This window comes from Eschrichtius robustus, chromosome 16 (assembly GCF_028021215.1).
Source record: "Eschrichtius robustus isolate mEscRob2 chromosome 16, mEscRob2.pri, whole genome shotgun sequence".
In the NCBI taxonomy this organism is placed as follows: domain Eukaryota; kingdom Metazoa; phylum Chordata; class Mammalia; order Artiodactyla; family Eschrichtiidae; genus Eschrichtius; species Eschrichtius robustus.
In genome coordinates, this window is record NC_090839.1 from 92,596,713 (window position 1) to 92,614,157 (window position 17,445).

A 17,445-nucleotide genomic window follows, 5' to 3' on the forward strand; every position below is an offset into this window, starting at 1 on the left:
AAAGTCTCTCCCCCCTTTTTAGCAAATAGACTTAGTGATTAAACTTTATTTATTTATTTATTTTTGGCTGCATTGGGTCTTCGTTGCTGTGTGCGGGCTTTCTCTAGTTGCGGCGAGTGGGGGCTGCTCTTCGTTGCGGTGCGCGGGCTTCTCACTGCGGTGGCTTCTCTTGCTGCGGAGCACAGGCTCTAGGTGCGCGGGCTTCAGTAGTTGTGGCACATAGGCTCAGTAGTTGTGGCTCGCGGTTCTAGAGCGCAGGCTCAGTAGTTGTGGTGCACGGGCTTAGTTGCTCCGCGGCATGTGGGATCTTCCCGGACCAGGGCTCGAACCCATGTCCCCTGCATTGGCGGGCGGATTCTTAACCACTGCGACATGAGGGAAGCCCCCTGATTAAACTTTTTAATGATAACTTTAAGAATGAATGTAGATTTAACTTTTATGGTAACCGGTGTGTAAATATTTGCTAAACTTTTCTTACTTCTCCAACAAGGTAATTGGCTGGCAGAGCCCTTTGTCTTTTCAAAACCCTCTGTCAACAGTCCCATTCTTTCAAGATTTCTTATTACACTGCTAATTGAAGCTTGCAGCCTCTGGCTTGGGATACTTTCTTAAGATAAAGCTTAATTAAAGACCTCGGCGCCTGGCAGTCTTCTGATTGCACAGTAGTGATATTCCGTCGGTGTGCTGTAATCAGTCACGGCCCCAAAGGGGACAGAGGGGGCCTTCACCCTGGCTCCGTGTCCTTTCCGCTGTGGCCCTGTGATTGTCTGGCTTGGTTCGTGGTGCAGCTTGATACGCTGGTTCACCTTACACGTTCCTTGCTCCAGACGGGGAATCTTAAGGCAGGTTGGCTCTTTTTTATAGAGAATGGTGTTCAGAGCTCAAGTCTGGGTTCTGGGCCCTTTCCGTCACGACCGCCGTTCCCCGTAGCCCTTTCCGTCACGATCGCCGTTTCTCGTAGCCCTTTCCGTCACGATCGCCGTTTCCCGTAGCCCTTTCCTGCATGCCTTTTTTGTTTGCCTGGCATCATCCTCATTTTCTGACATGTTTGTCTCCCCCATCGGAACGCGAGCTGCGTGTGGGTGGGCCCTCTGGGCTGCGTGGTCCAGCCTGGAGCCGCTCCTGCGCGTGGTCCGCACTCCGCGGTGGAGGCGGTGACCGACGAGTGACGGAGTGCAGGGGCCTGTCTGGGGTGGGGCTGCTGGTGACTTGGGCGCGCTCCCCCCCCCAACCCCGCTGACATGTTGATGTCATTTGTCGGTCTGCCCCTGTGGAAAGTTTTGCTTTGGGGGAAGTTAAGGTCTCAGTAAGTGGTTCGGTGAGACTGATGCCTGGGTGAGAGGACCTGAGGGCAGGCAGCTCTGCTCCGGGTGCCCCTCCTGTACCTGCGCACCTTGCTCCTCTGGACGCTCCCTGGCCCGGGGCCGCCTCCAGCCCTTCACACGCTGCCTCCTCTGTCTGCCTCTGGCCCCTCAGAGGCCCCTGACGCCGCCCCCGTCCTGTGGCTGCCAGCCTCTGGGGCACCTGCTCAGTCAGCCCGGTTCTACTTTCTCGGCAGCGTTTATCTCTGTGTGAAAGCGCTGGCTCGTTCACTTAAATAGGTCTGGATTTCACACCAGAAGGAGGCTTCTCGAGATCAAGGCTCTTACTTGCCTTGCTCTTTGCTCTGTGTTCAGCGTGCAGCAGTGCCTGGCACAGAACTGGCTCTCGATAAACACTGGTGGAATGAACGAGTTGCATTTTCGAGCATTTGTGAATGGAGTCCAAAATGAATTCTGGTGTCAGAGGAAGAAGGCATTGGGTTTGTGTGTCCATTCCCGTGCAGACAGCCTGGGACAGCATGTCCGAAGTGAAAATACCTGTATTGTAGAGACATGAGCGTGAATATTGTGGGTGTATGTAATATACATGTTACATGCTTGCGTCTATATAATACATACAATACACATACATGTAAATGAAGCCAGTGGAGTGACTTTAGGATAAATAAAACAAAATACGTTCTTGTAATTTGTTAGAATAAAAGCTGATACTAGCAGGCCTTGTAGATAAAGTTTTAAAGGACTAGTATTAAAAAAATGAAGTTTTTCAAGTATAAAACCTTGATAAAAGCAAAATGAAACTGAGCTGTGGGTGTGGGAGAGTCCCTTGCAATCCCATCCCTAGATAGAAAGGGAAAGCTTTGGTTTATGTCCTTCAGACATTTGCCTGTAAGTACGTGCATAGCTTTCTCTGTTGTTATTTTCTTAAACAAATACAAAAGTGTAATACTATTCGTAGTGTTCTGTTCCATCCTGTATATGTAACGCTACCTCATTGATTTCAGCTATTGAGTGGGATTCCGTTTCCCAGTTTATGCTGACTTACTCATCCCCTGCTTGATTGACGTGTGACGAGAAGCGTGCGCGTGCGTGTGTGTGTGTGTGTGTGCGCGCGTGGCTTGTACGAGCTGGCCATGGCCTCTGTGCCAAAGCGCCTTCTACCCTGCACCTCGGGGTGCTCACGCTGTAGCTGCTGGGACTCCGAAACTTTCCTGTGTTTTCAGCTCCTTTTGGGCTCCATCCAAAGGGGGCGGGGGTGGGGAGGAGCCGGTCAGTTCCCGTGTCTCCCTCAGGGTGGGCCTGAGGCCCTGCGGGCGGCCTCCCCCCATCCCCAGCCCTCACGACGTCCCTTGTAGGTCCCCGCAGCCAGTGCCCCTCAGGTGGAGGCCTCTTCCCCGACCCCTGCCTAGTTTCTGGTGCCGCGACCATTTCCCTTGGCTCCCATCATCCGGTCCCACAGGGGAAGCTGGGTTTGCAGTTCACATTCACGGGCGTTCTTCTGTCCTTGTACGTAGAGTTCTAGATACTGCCGTGCTTGAGGAGGGAGATGTAATCAGAGCCTCTTGGACCTGTGTCGCTCCTTCAATGCGGCCCCGGTTGGGGCTGCTTCCACGGTCCAAGGGGGCCACCCCGGACTCATCATGGCCACCTCCAGCCACAGGTGACCGAGGGCCTAGTGACTGCATGGTGGTCACTGCCAGCCCGTGTATGGCTGCAGCATCCCTAATTGATGGGGAAGTATGAGTTACTCCGTAATAGTAGAAAATGAAAATAATCCCAGATAGTCGTTAATTAGGGAATAGACAAATGTTCGCAGTTTTCACTTTTGGAAAATTTGGATACTGTCACTAAATATGCTATTTCTTTTCCTCTTTTTTTTGGTGAGGGGGCCTGCACTGTGTGGCAGGCGGGGTCTTAGTTCCCCGACCAGGGATCAAACCCGTACCCCCTGCAGTGGAAGTGCAGAGTCCCAACCCCTGGACTGCCAGGGAAGTCCCTTCTTTTACTCTTAAAAGGTTATGTTCATGTTGAGTTAGAAACAGAGTATATAATCCATGTGTGATGGCAGCTATGTTAAATAAAACACTCAGAAAAAAGACAGGAAATCCACCACAATGGTAAGTTGTCCACAGGTGATGAAACAAGGGAGTTTGAATTTGTAACAGTGACTGTATGTTTCCCACACTTTCTGAAATAGCTTTGTATCTTTTATAACGCCCTCCCCTCTCTGTTAATTGAGAATTTTTATTTCCTGTGTCTTTATAGTTTACTTTCTCTGTTGTAGGATGGCAAAACAGAAGAGAAAAGATAGCCAAGTGACAGAGAAAAAGAACAAAAAACTGAAGAAGGCGGCAGCAAGAGAGATGCCTCTGGCACCTGCGGCCCCGCCGGGCACTGAGGGGGCCCCAGCCGAGGTAGGTGACGCGGGCGCGCTGGCCTCGCCTTGTTTCCGGACCTGGAGGGGGACTCGGTGGTCACATGGCAGGCGTCAGGGGGTGGACAGGCCCCCATGGACATGCCCAGTGCCTTTTAGAGGCAGTTGTAGGGCAAATAAGACTTGCAGTAAACTGTAGGTTGGAACTGCACGACTGCCGTTCTTCAGCCACCAGACCTCAGGTTGCTGTTGGGGTCCCCGGTGTGACAGGGTTTCAATGGCATGGTGGCCCGGTGGAGGCCTCATTTGGCCTGGCCGCAGCTGGGCCTTTGAGCCCGTCAGACAAGGGAGGGCCCTTCACATGGCACTGCGTGGGCCGTGGCCTGGGGTCTGTATTTACGAGATTGCATCTAAAAGTGTTCAAGATCCGCCACAGAAACATGTGTCTACGTTTAAATTTGTTTGCTGTTACCACTCAGGTTCTGAGTGTTAATATTTTTCTTCTATATTGAGCTGACTCTGCAATTCCTAGTGTGTAGTTGATCAAAACGGCATAAGATGTTACAAATCTTGACAAGTTATTCAACGTGAAGTAAAAGTTGATGGGCGACTCATGTCATGAGGGGCGGCTTTTCTGGGCCCTGAGTGGTGGGTGAAGGTGCCGACCGTGCGTGAGGCTGACCTGGTGTGGCCTCGAGCCCGCGTCCCACGTGAGCGCCTGGTGACCCTGTGCTCGTCCTTGGTCCACGGGGAGGGAAGTGTCGTCGGAGCCGCCCGCATAGCGTGTCGAGTGACTTGGGCAGTTGTCAGACTTACCTGTGAGTATCTACCGTTAATCGGCGACTAGATCAGGTCCTCGTTCGGGTCTTTCTGAAAGGAAGCGATGGAAATCCCCCGACAGGATGGGTGGTGCGTGGCTGGTGGGTTTCATCACTCTTTTTTTTTTTTGGCTGCGTTGGGTCTTGGTTGCTGCGCGCGGGTTTTCTCTAGTTGCGGCGAGCGGGGTCTACTCTTTGTTGCCATGCGTGGGCTCCTCATTGCGGTGGCTTCTCTTGCTGTGGAGCACGGGCTCTAGGTGCGTGGGCTTCAGTAGTCGTGGCTCGCAGGCTCTAGAGCGCAGGCTCAGTAGCTGTGGCGCATGGGCTTAGTTGCTCCGCGGCATGTGGGATTTTCCCGGACCAGGACTCAAACCCGTGTCCCCTGCATTGGCAGGTGGATTCTTAACCATTGCGCCATCAGGGAAGTCCCGGTTTGGTCACTCTTACGCCCCAGTGTTTCCAGCTCTGCCTTTGTTTCAAGCCTGGGCCGTGCACGCTGCTGAGACTCGGGGCGCATGTACCCCCTTCATATAGCGGAGGGGCTGGGGCAGGAGGGCCTGCCCGTCGTCCAGCGCCTCCTCGACTGCAGGCCCAGCCGGACCCTGGGGTGGATCCCAGGCCACCGTGCTGTGGGCTCCGTACAGGACTGCTGGTCCGACCCCCAGGACACCGGCTGGCTGGGCAGTTCTGTGCCAGGGGGATGCGTGACGGCACTCTTCGTCCGTGGTGGGTGGGCAGGTGCAGGGCCTGTGCCGAGAGAGCAGCTCCACTGGGTCTGGGGGTCGTCTTCCAGCTGCCACCTCTGGGTGTCAGGGAGGAAGCCAGGCCGGCACTCAGGACCGTACCTGTCCTGGGTGCCCCTTTCTCTGCCTTCTCTCTGGCCGAGAACCGCAGGTCTGTTGCCACCCGAGCCAGGGCGCCTCTCCCTGTGCAGAAGGCCCGCGCTTACAGGACCCAGGTCAGCCAGCCAGGCCGCATAGCTAGCCCCCACGTCCTGCTCTCACCCGGGCTCGTAGCCAGTCCCATGTCCCCTGGGCCCCTTCTCGTCGTCCTCGCCTTCTCTGCCACTGGAGCCCCAGTTTTGTCAGGCCTTTTTGGTTTCTAGACCCTAGAGGGAAACTGGTTTTTTAGAGCTCTTCCAGTTCCCATTCGGTGGTCTGGCCCCCAGTCCCTGCAGAAGCTCCAGTACATGTGAATTGCTTGGGCCTTTCCTGGACAGTTTCCTACTTTTTCTAGACTCCTCCAATTTCTTTAAAACGAACTCCAAGTGACAAGTCCTGGTGACTTGTAATTTTGTTATAAATCTCTAGCTTTCTGAGTGGTCTCTGCTTGCTGGCCGCTGGTCACTGGCAGGACCCCCAAAACTGTGTGGGTTCATGATAGATATTGGCCCAGCGTAAAGGTTCTGCCTGAGATGGGTAATGATTCTTAAATTCAGGCAGTTTTTAAAAAAGTGATTGTTTTTTTGTTATTTAAGTACATGTTGATTAAAAGAAATTTGGAAAACAAAAGCAGGAAGAAGAATTTGGGTATGTTTCCTTCCGGTCTCTCTTGCTGCCTCGGTTTTTGGTTGGTTGGTTGGTTAGTAACTTGTGCACATGGTCCCCATGGGGTCTGTGCTCTGCAGCTTCGCCTTGGTCCCCAGGGGCGCTGGGGGGTTTCGGGTGGGTCCCTGCGCGGTCGGGGCTGGGCTCGGGGCTGGGCTCGGGGCTGGTGTCCCGAGGAAATGGAGACTGTGCTTCCTCGAGACCACATCCTGGTCTCTGCTCATCAGAATGCTCTCACCCGCTCGCTCTCCGCTCTCGTGGGAACCTGGGGAGCTGCTGTGTTAGGCCTTGTTAGAGGAGGGACCCTTCCGCCTGTAGAGGGTGGGTGGCCAGGGCCTGGAGAGCACGTTCCCGTCACTGGGAGCCCGTGGAAAAGTACTGCACTGTCCCCGCCCCAGCTCCTGCGCCAGCCCCTGCAAGGAGCCCCAAGGAGCCAATGTCCGCTCTCGGGCCATGGCGCTGTCCTCCCGGAAATGCCCGTGCAGGGACCCTCAGGTCCCTGTGCAGTCACTTCCCACAGCCCAGGCCCTGAGCCCGCGCCAGGAGGGCTGAAGGAGCCCCGATGGGGGGGTGCTTCACGCACTGGGAGCCCCACGGGGGGGGCGCTCGGCGGGGGGGCCCCACCCCTCTCCTGTCCTGTCCTGTCCCGTCCCCGCTGCCCTGGTGCTCTTGTCCACAGCATGTGACATCTGTGCGGCTGAGCCCCCCCGTCCACTTCTTGCTCCTGCCCAACGTTGACCCGAGGGGCGCGTGGGCTGCGATAGTGGAGGAGGGGGTGGCCTGTGGTGCCCCCGAGGCGGGGACGAGTCCTCCCGGTGCTGGTTCTGTGCTGCCGGCTGCTGCTTCCGGGAGGCCCTGCCCCGCGCCTGCCCTCTTCCCCGTCCTGCTGGGGGGGGGCTCGCGAGGTGGGGGGTTCGAGGGCATTTTCTCTTCCGAGGGTGGTGCTCGAGCACAGGGGTCTCGGAGTTGGCCCATGTCTGCCCGTCTGGTAGCTTCTTATTAACCCTCCCCGTGAGCTGGGCTTAGGGCCGGGCAGATGGGGTCCGGTTCTGTCTTCACGTCCCCGGACCCCTTCCGGAGGAGGCTCCGGCTTGACAGGGTCGGGAGGACTGGTCTAGCGAGCACGGCTGTGTGGGGGTGAGGGGTCTGCAGGCCTCAGCCCCCCACCCCGCCCTCCCTGGGGAGGTACCGCCCCAGACGCTGAGCCGGACCTGGGGGCTGGGGAGACACACCAGAGCAGCTGTCACCCTTGGAGCCAGTGACTGCCGCCTTGGACGGTGCACCTAGGCCGAGCTGGCTGCCTCCTGCTGCTGTAAATACACTCAGGCTGTCTACAGATGGGGGAGGGCGGAGTGGGTGGAGCTGGGGGGGGAGTGAGTGGTGTGGGTGGAGCTGGGGGGGAGTGGGGAGAGCTGGGGGTGTGTGGGGGGAGCTGGGGGGGAGTGGGGGGAGCTGTGGGGGTGTGGGGGGAGTGAGGGGATCTGGGGGGCAGTGGGGGAATCTGGGGGAGATGGGTGAGCGGGAGGGGGGAGTGGGGGGAGCCAAGGGCTGGTTAGCTCAGCTCTTGACTCTGGGTCTCGCTAAGAAGAACCTCTTATGTCTGCAAAGCACATTTCCGTTCACAGAAGCACTTTGACCTTGGGTTCTGGCAGCCCTGAGATGCCAGGGGCGGAGGTGTGGGTGCACTGCCGCTTCACAGGGGAGTTGGCCGGAGAGGCCGGGTCACGGGCATGGTCCCTGGGCAGCTGGTGGGGAGGAGAGGCCCTTCTTGGGTTTCCTGACTCTGGTCATACAAGGACACTGGCTGAGGTGTCACCATGCTCCCCGGCCGCCTGGCCCAGACCGTGTGGGGAGTGCGTCTGGCTCGCTCTTGGCTGTAAACGCTGACGTCCAGGGAGGAAGAGCTTGCACGTGTTGACCAGATGGCCCTCCGTTGGTTGGAGTGACCATCTGGAGTGGGGAGTGACGCGTACTTTTGGAGGGATGGGCGCCACTTTGTGCCTTTGGAACACGGTGTGCGCCACCCCCAAGCCCCGGGCTCCCGAGGGCCCAGCGCAGCCATGTGCGTCTGTCGTGTCCTCGTGGGCCCTGCTGACACGTGACGGGGGCAGCTGGGCTGTAGGAGGCCACGCCGTGTCCTTCGTGTGGAAAGGAAGCAAAGCTCAACATGGGGCATCTTTTCTCCTGCCTTTTCAACCTGGAAAAATCAGAGGAATTACATGGGCATTAAGCCCACAAGTGCTTCAGAACCATCAGACGAGGTTGTGAACTTCATGGCCTTGAGAATTTGCTCAGCAAAATGACTTCATACCAATGGTATTTTGCCTCAAGAAATGTTTCTGGTCTGGCAGCAGACTTCTGGTCGTTAAACTAGCCCGGGTGAGGGGTTGCTGATCTTTACAGACAGCTCCCTGGGAGCCCGACTTGTTTTTCTTAGCAGAAATTCCCTGGTTCCACTGTTCTCGTTTCCTACTTTGTGAGCACTGAGTGCTCGGTGGTCAGCCCCTGGGAGCTGTAAACTGGGGGCTTGCGGGGCTAGGAGGGGTTCCGAGACCGGGCCCCTGAGACCAGAGAGGCTCTGTGATGCGCCGAGGCCCCGCCCCTGCCCGGGGGGGGCCAGCCTGCGACCCCCGCCCCCCGCCCCCCGTGTCCCCCTTTCCTCTGGACCCGTCACACTGTACTCTCCATCACCTGGGTCTAGACATTTGGGTTGTTGCCAGTTTGGGGCTGTTTTCAGTGTGCTGTGTACAAGGGCCTCTGCTGTCGTTTTTCATGGGTAGATTCCTAGGACTGGGAAGGATCGTACGGAAGTGTGTGTTCACCTTACAGAACTGCTAAGCTGTCCTCTGAGGAGGCTGCGCCACCGTGGAGGCTCCAGCCGCGTGGAGGCTCGCGGTGCTCCGCGCGTTTGCCTCCACTTGCTGTTGTCGGCCTCTCTTGTGGGTGTCGTCGTGTCTTACTGTGTGTGTGGTTTTTCAAAACAGCTTTATTGAGGTATAATTGACAGAGAGTAGACTGTACGTATTTATTTATTTTTCAATTTATAGAGGTATAGTTGATTTACGACGTTGTATTAATTTCTGCTGTGTAGCAAAGTGATTCAGTTATACATATGCATTCTTTTTCATATACTTTTCCATGCTGGTTTATCCCAGGATATGGAATATAGTTCCCTGTGCTCTACAGTAGGACCTTGTTGTTTATCCATTCTCTATGTACTAGTTTGCATCTGCTAATCCCAAACTCCCGGTCCACCCCTCCCCCATCTCCCCTCCCCCTTGGCAACCACAAGTCTGTTCTCTATGTCTGTGAGTCTGTTTCTGTTTTGTAGATAAGTACATTTGTGTCGTATTTCAGATTCCACATATAAGTGATATCATATGGTATTTGTCTTTCTCTGTCTGGCTTACTTTGCTTTGTATGATAATCTCTAGGTCTTCATGTTGCTGCAAATGGCATTATTTCATTCCTTTTTATGGCTGAGTAGTATTCCACTGTATATATGTACTAAATCTTTATCCATTCATCTGTCGATGGATATTTAGGTTGTTTCCGTGTCTTGGCTATTGTGAATAGTGCTGCTATGAACATAGGGGTGCATGTATCTCTTCGAATTAGTGTTTTTCCAGATATATGCCCAGGACTGGGATTGCTGGATCATAGGGCAACTCTATTTTTAGTTTTTTGAGGAACCTCCATACTGTTCTCCATAGTGGCTGCACCAATTTACATTCCCACCAACAGTGTAGGAGGGTTCCCTGTTCTCCACACCCTCTCCAGCATTTATTGTTTGTAGACTTTTTAACGATGGGCATTCTGACCGGTGTGAGGTGGTACCTCGTTGTGGTTTTGATTTGCGTTTCTCTAATAATAGCGGTGTTGAGCATCTTTTCATGTGCCTGTCGGCCATCTGTGTGTCTTCTTGGAGAGAGGCCCATTTAGGTCTGTGTGCCTGTGTGATGCTTCTCTTGGAGACGCAGCATTTGAAATCTGATACATGATGCCTCAGGGCCCCAGAATTCATGTCCTGGCATTACAGCTTGCACTGGGTACTATCCATCTTTTATTCTTACCAATCTGGTGGGTGAAGAGTAGAATCTGTTTTTAATTTCTATTTTCCTGATCCCTAGTGAGATGGACATTTTTCAGTTAGTTATTAAGCATTTGTCTTCTATGAATTTCCTCATCACATCTTTCGCCTATTTTTCTGTTGAATTGATTGGCTTTTGTGAAAAAGGACTTTTTGTGTGTCTAATACATGGACTTTCTCCCCATGTGTCTTTTGTCTCCTGAATTTGATGTTTCCGTGGGGCTTTTGGTCGTGTGCAGGCGACTGTCTGTCAGTTTTGCTTTGTGGTGTCTGTTTTTGTTCTTTTTTTGTTCCCTTAAAAAGTTCTCTCTTCCACAGTTACAAACATTTTCTTATATTTTTCTCCACTTCTTGTAGTTTTTTAAATGAATTGAAATTTGTGTTATGTGAGGCAGGGATCTGACATTTTTTTTCTGTCCTTTTGATAGAACATGTTCTATCATGTTGTATGTTCTACTAATCTGTTTATCCAAACTGACCATGTGGAGGCTTTTTCTAAAGCAGACAGTCACGTGTCCTTTTCAGGGTAGTTCTGTTTTTTAAAGTGCTGGTTGCCAGGAGATTCAGTTCATATATTTAAGAATTGAAATGGGGCTTGTTGGTGCACAGGACGGACACAGCAACGCTAACATAGGCGGAGCTCAGGAGGGTCTGGGGACTGAATTAAACGTCCAGGATTGTGATGGGAGCTGACGGGCCGGATATAAAAGTAACCACTTTACAGCAACACTTCTGCACACGAACGTGTTGTGTGACCGTCCCTCTCTGTCTAGCCGCACGGCATCGTCCTCACCTGGAGGGAGACCCTGAACTTGCGGGGCACTCCCTCCCGACCCTGCCCCAGCCCCGGTTCCCCCACGTTCTGTCTCCCTGGGTTACCTCTTCTGGGGATTTCCTGTACAGGGAGCATACAGTATGTGACCTGTGTCACACATCGTGTCTGAGTTCCCTCACTTAGCATCAGGTTTTCGAGGTTCATCCACGTGGTCGTGTGTGTCAGTGCTTCATTCCTGAATTTTCGTGGCTGGATAACGTTCCTTTATGTGAATACGCTGCATTCTGTTTAGTTACTGGTCAGGCTGTGTCCACCTGTGGCTGCTGTGAACGGTGCTTCTGGGGACATTCGTGTGCCCATTGTTGTTTACATACCTGTTTTCAATTCCTGGGCTATAGACCCAGGAGTGAAATTGCTGGACCATATGGTAGTTCTGTACTTAACTCCTAACCACCGGACTTTTCTGCAGCATCTGCCCTGTTGTACATCTCGTTCCACTACCAGCCTCGTGTAAGAATTCCACTTTCTCCACGTCCTCGCCAGCACTGTTCTCTGTCTGATTCTCACCATCCTGCTGGGTGTGAAGTGGTGTCTTCTTGTGGTTTTGACTTGTATTTCCTCAGTGGTCAATAATGTTGGGCATCTTTTCATGTGCTGATTGGCCATTTGTATATTTTCTTGGGGCAAAGGGTTTGAATAGACATTTCTCCATTTTAAAAATTGTCTCATTTATTGAGTTGTAAGAGTTCTTTATGATTTCTAGGTACAATTCTTTTATCAGATATGTGGGTTGCAGACATTTTCTTCTGTCCATTGCCTTTTAACTTTCTCTCTCTCTGTTTTGTTTTTTTGTTGTTGTTTTTTGTTTGTTTGTTTGTTTTGGCTGCACATCTTGTGGGATCTTAGTTCCCCGACCAGGGATCGAACCCAGGCCCCGGGCAGTGAAATCGCCAAGTCCTAACCATTGGACCACCGAGGGAATTCCCATCTTTTTACTTTCTTGATGTTGTCCTTTGAAACACAGACATTTTAAATTTCGATGAGTCTAATTAATCTGTTTTTTCTTTTGTTGCCCATGCTTTTGGTGTCATACATATCTAAGAAACCATTGCCAAATCCAGGATCATGGAGATTTATAGGAGAAGATGTATCTTCTTCTGTGTTTTATAGTTTTAGCTCTTACATTTTAGTCTTTGATCCATTTTGAGTTAACTTTTGTGTATGGTGTGAAGTAAGGGTCCAGCTTCATTCTTTTGCATGTGGGTGTCTGGTTGTCCCAACACCATTTGTTGAAAATACTCTTCTTATTGAATTGTCTTAGAATTCTTGTTGGAATAGCCTATCCTTTAAAAAAGTTGTATAATATTCTGTTATCTTGTTGTACCATAATTTAACTTGCTCCTTGCCACACTGTTTAATACTTTAGTTCTTAAAAATATGTTTTAATATCTAGTACACTAAGTACTTATTGTTTTTTGGGACAGGGTTCTGGGCCTTTGTCATGTTTTCTTTTTGGTTTGAATTTTGCAATCCACTTTCAGATTTCCTGAGAAATCTTTCATGGTTTATTGAGGTGGTTTTTTTATGTCATTCAGGAAAGTTTTACGGTTTTCTCTGGAGAGATCTAACTTGTTTCTCAGTGAGTACGTGACCTGGACAGTGTCCCTGTAGCCCACCTGGTGGAGACTTCGGTTGTCTGTTTTTTGTGTAACATACCATTAAAATGCACCATTGTGGTGAAGGCGGGTCTGTGCAGGACTGCAGGCCTGTTGTGATCCAGGGTGGAAGATGTCCTGGGGTTGTCGGTAGCCCTCCCGCTTCTCCCCATCAGTCCTGACTCAGCCACGTGCTGTGCTCCTCTGCCTTCCGGGCACATTCTCTCTGCCCGAGTTCCTTTCTGAAATTGATCTTCTTGGCCTGGCCAACCTTCTGATTTTTCTTCTTCTCCCTGTTTTCTCACCTTCTCCATGTTGACCCTTAACCTAACTTTTCTATAACTGATAAAACTTAGCAGCAGCTCCCTGAGATCAAATTGGGACATGTGTTCAGCAAATTCATATTAAAAATCGGGATTTTGTGCTGCTAAAAACAGATTTTACTTAATGTTGCGTTAATTTATATGTTTTAACACGTAATAGGTTATGGGAGTGTTAATTATTACATCTTTTTTTCAACGAATTCTGATAACCTGCTGAGAGTTTTCTCTAGGCAGGTGAATAAGGCGAGGTGGGGCATGGGGTAGAGGTTAGGGAGCTTCAAGGTGTCCTCCTAGTTATAGTCATTTGCACTGGCTTTTTCAGCCTATACTTGTAGCCAAAAAATAGCAGGTATGTCAAATTCTACTCGTTTTTAGATGGAGCTGTGGTTAACTTACCACGTCGCTTAGTGTCAGGTTCACAACCACATCGGTTCCTGTTTGGGTGGAAAAATCTCACGCAACATAGAAAATCTGATGGTGAGTGGCTTCTGACCTTGGAAGTAGTTGATGTTTTTCACCGATTTCCTCTGATTTGCACTAAGTAGCAGACAGCGTGTGGGTGGCTTTGGGAAGCTGAGCCTGGCCACCGGTAGCCCTTAGTGTCCGCGAGGATGGTACAGGCTTTTCTGTCCCCACACACGCCTGGAGAGCACGGGGTAAGATTCAGACTACAAACGCGATGGAAAACACACAACCCCTCCCCTCAGTAAAAGCCTCTCCCCAAAGAACCAGTTACGGCTTATAAACTCAGACACATCTTTTTGAATCTTTTTTATCTCAAAAGGTGAGCATTCCTCAAGAAACCAGAGACTTCAACGTGATTCGGCCAGATCATTCACTCTGAAACGTTGACCGCAGCCCAGTGTGAGACACACGTCTTACACGTGTGCACACTGACACAGGGACGACACAGGAGCCCCGGTCCCTTGGCCAGAAGGCGTTGCTGGGGGCTGGGTGCTTGCAGCCGGTCGGGAGGCATGAGGTGGCTCCAGGGGCCCTCCCGGATCAGTCCCGCCCTCTGACCCTCCACCCGGGGGCCCTGAGCTGCGCTTCGGCCCCTCGCCGCCGCTGCTGGAGGCCACCTGAGCCCACGGGCAAACTCCCGGCCCTGCGAATCGCTCAGGCCCGAGCGGCGCCGCGGCCCGTGGTTCCTAGGCGCCAGGAGCCTCCCCTCCGGCCGGCTCTTCGCGTTCCAGAAATGGTTGGTTCTGTACTTCGGTCGATGGTTTTGGTCGCCGTCCCCTCTCCCCCCTCGGCAGAGTTAGTCTAAGTCAACTCAGGATCTGGAGAGCCCCTCCTGGGGGGCATCTGGGGCTCGGCGGCCCGGGGTCTCTGTCGCAGCCAAGCGCTGCCTCCGGGGCAGGAGCCCCCAGGGACAGGCTGGCAGTGCCAGGCGTGGGGATGACGTTGACGCCCCCAGATTGGCGGTGGAGGGGCCCTGGCCTGGCCGGAGTACCCCCCACAGCTGGGAGGACACCCCCTCCCGGGCACCCCGAGTCTGAGCTGCTCCCCGGCTTCAGGGCAGCCCCTCCCCGGCCGAGGTCGCTCAGGCACTAGATCTTTCTGCCCCGAATTCCAGTCTCTCCTGGTCTCCGACGGCAGGAAGCCCTTCCCTGGGCCCGTGGCTTCACCGACCTGCCGCCTCCCTGGGAAGGTCGGGGGCCTCTGGGCTCTTGGCCGCCGTTTGAAGGTTGCCGCGGGCACCGCCCCACACGGGACTGATGACAGGAGAACCGCGGCATCGGGGAGCGCTCAGGTGAGACCGCCCGGTGGGCAGGGGCTGCTGCGGTCCTTCCAGGTCTTGCTCCACCGCGCGTGCCCTGGAGCGTGGCGCTCCATCGTGGCGTCGGGCGGTGTTGGTGCGGACTCTTCTCGCTGTGACAGGAGCCGCGTTCTGAACGCTGGGCTGGGCCCCAGGCCTGCCTGGAGGGTCCTGGACGGGTGGCCGAGGGGCTCAGCGTTCGTGTTGAGGGCCTGGGGCTCTCGCTTTTGTTAAAAAGAATTTATTTTTGAAATAACTGTAGGTTACGTAGGAAGTTGCAGAAACTATAGGGAGGCCCGTGTGCCCTGTGCCCGGTTTGCCCCAGTGGTAACGGACTGTGGTGTTGCAGCCAGGAGGGACATCGATGCCGCCCGCAGAGCTCTCTCACATGCCATTAGTTTTGCCGGCGTGCGTGCGTTTCTGCAGTTTTACCGCAGGTGTCATGACACAGAGCTGCTGTCACCACTGGCTTCTGGGCCACTGCTCTGCAGCCCTTCGCTATTCAGTGAAGGACACTCGGGTGGTTTCCAGTCTTGGCTTTACCACCAAAGTGCTGTGAACGTCCATGAACATGTGTTCCTCTCTCCGGGGAAACCGCCCGGGAGCATAACGGCTGGTCGTGTGGTCCGTGCTCGTGTCGGTGCTTGGCGGCTACCCACCTTCGGGGCGGCCGCCCCCTTACATGCCCCCGTCGTGCGAGGGATCCGGCTTCTCTGCATCTCCACTAGTGTTTGGCATCTCGCTGCTTTAATATTTCAGTCTTTCTGATCGCAGCGCTCGCGTTGATGAGGACGGCTGGAGTTGTCCTGGGAACTGGCAGGGGCAGAATTAAACTCTCGTTTTTCCAGAGTTTGGTGATATGTGTGCTGTCAGCCTTATCAATTCTGGCTGCTGCTGGGTGGGCCGTACGGGAGAGCCTTCCCGGCCTGCTGGCGGCACCGTGCTGCTGCGTCCGTGTTCGATGTGGCCCTTGTCATCCCTGCTGTGTGACGTCCTTGTCCCCTTTTCCAGGAGCTCCTCGGGGCTGCGGCCCCAGGGCCCGTGGTCTGTTAGTAGGCTGGCCGCGACCTTGTGTACCTCTGTCTCTAAAATGGGTTTTCTCGGCTCGTTTGTTGACTCTGAACCATTAGGGAAGAGTTGGAAACTGCTCAGCGTCCTGCTGCCGTGGAGACCCGTCGCCCTTGTCCCCTCCCCGCCCCCAAGTCCAGCTGTCCACACGTCGGTTTCTAATGCTTTAATTGCCGCCTGGTCAGCCAGGGCCATGTTTGTGAGCTTTGCTTCCTCGTGGTCAGCAGAAAATAGCTCAGCAAAACGTACTTTTAAAAAAGGAATGTTTATTATTTTTCCTGAGTTATATATACATGGCCAAATGGAAAAAAAAAAAAAATAGAAACATACAGAAGAAACCAGACAGATGAATCCTGCCACCCCGAGAGAACGCTGCGGTTTATACTTTGGGGTGTGTCCTTGGAGTCCTACAGCGGACACAGTGTCTTTTCCGTGTGTGAGGGCGCCCGCACCAGACCTGGGTGTCATAACGTCTTCCATGTTTCCTGGTGTGACAGAGAGAAAAAGGTCACTCATGGTTGTTGTGATTTCAGTTTCTTTGATTGCTACCGTGAACCATCACTTGTTTTTCTCTTGTGAGCTGCCTGTGTGTTTTTACCAGTTCTGTTACAAAGTTCACCTTTTCTGTATAGATTTGAGAAAACCCTTGTGCTGAGGGCTCTGTCCTAATGGTTCAGATATTTTTCCAGCCAAGTTATTTTTATGGCTTTTGCCCTAGACAGACAGCCCCTTGGCCGCTCCCAGGCTGCAGGGCCCCGCTGCCGGCCGCCAGGTTGGTGCCTGTGCCAGCCCTTTGGTTCCCCGGTCAGTGTAGGAAGGTGGGGGGCTCCCAGGAGCGCCAGCTGCTGCGTTTTCTGTGAGACCTGGAGGACCCCCCCTCCCAGCCCCCCCTCAGAACATAGCCTGTTCGTCGTCCCCGCCCGCGACCTCCCTCTGCCGCCGGGGTGCACTGTGGTCTGGCTCCTCTCCACCGGTCTCTCACTTGGTCCAGCTGCCGGAAGACCAGCGTGGAGGGCTGCCTGGAGGTGCTCACGGGGCGCATGTCTGAGCGAGCAGCTCGGTCTTGGGGTCCCTGACCCCGGTAGCGTCTTCTCTGGCCGCTTTTGCACTGTCTTCTCTACGGTAAAGGACGTCCTGGATCTGACCGCTTCCCCCAAGCCGTTGCCCTCGGACCGTGCTCCTCCCGACGCTCCTCCCTGCACGCACCCTGGCCCGTGCTCCCTCCGACGTGAGCAGAGCCCAGCCTGAGAGCCTGCGTGGAGGCCTCCAGCCTCCGCCAGCCCGTCTGCCTTCCCCTCCGGCCACGGGCAGCCAGGACAGGTGGCCTCTGCTGTCCCCTCCCCCAGCGCAGACCTGGGACGCGGAGGCAGGTCCTCGTTCTGGCTGGTCTGGATCTCCCGCTGGTGCCCACATGCGCCCTGGAGTCCGGGAGGTCCCGCAACGTCCCCGCGGGCCACTACCCGGCATCTAAGATCGTGGGAATGAAAGCCCCTCATCCCAGTGAGGCCTTCGTGCTGCGTGCCCTGCGCCGCTGTGCCTACTTCCTGAATAAACAGCGTCGAAATCATGAAGGAAAGTTGAAAAAGGGAAGCTCCCCCCTCCTGCCCCCCAGTTCCGCCCTGAAAGCCCCACTCTTTCCCGCTCTGGTCCCTCTGTGAAGGCGTATCTGGCACAGGGGCCTCTTCGTGCAGGCTCGGTTTATAGTGTCATT

The 17,445-nt window shown here is 53.8% G+C and overlaps 1 protein-coding gene across 4 annotated transcripts in view; it reads left to right on the top strand.

Annotated features, from left to right (window-relative positions):
* C16H7orf50 (chromosome 16 C7orf50 homolog) overlaps positions 1 to 17,445 on the top strand; it is a 105,774-nt gene that overhangs the window by 14,763 nt on the left and 73,566 nt on the right. For all 4 annotated transcript variants that reach the window (XM_068524304.1, XM_068524303.1, XM_068524305.1 and 1 more), the window contains exon 2: positions 3,607 to 3,736. In XM_068524304.1, the coding sequence (XP_068380405.1) occupies positions 3,608 to 3,736 (129 nt within the window). In that variant the 5' untranslated portion in view covers position 3,607. The remainder of the gene's footprint in view (positions 1 to 3,606; positions 3,737 to 17,445) is intronic.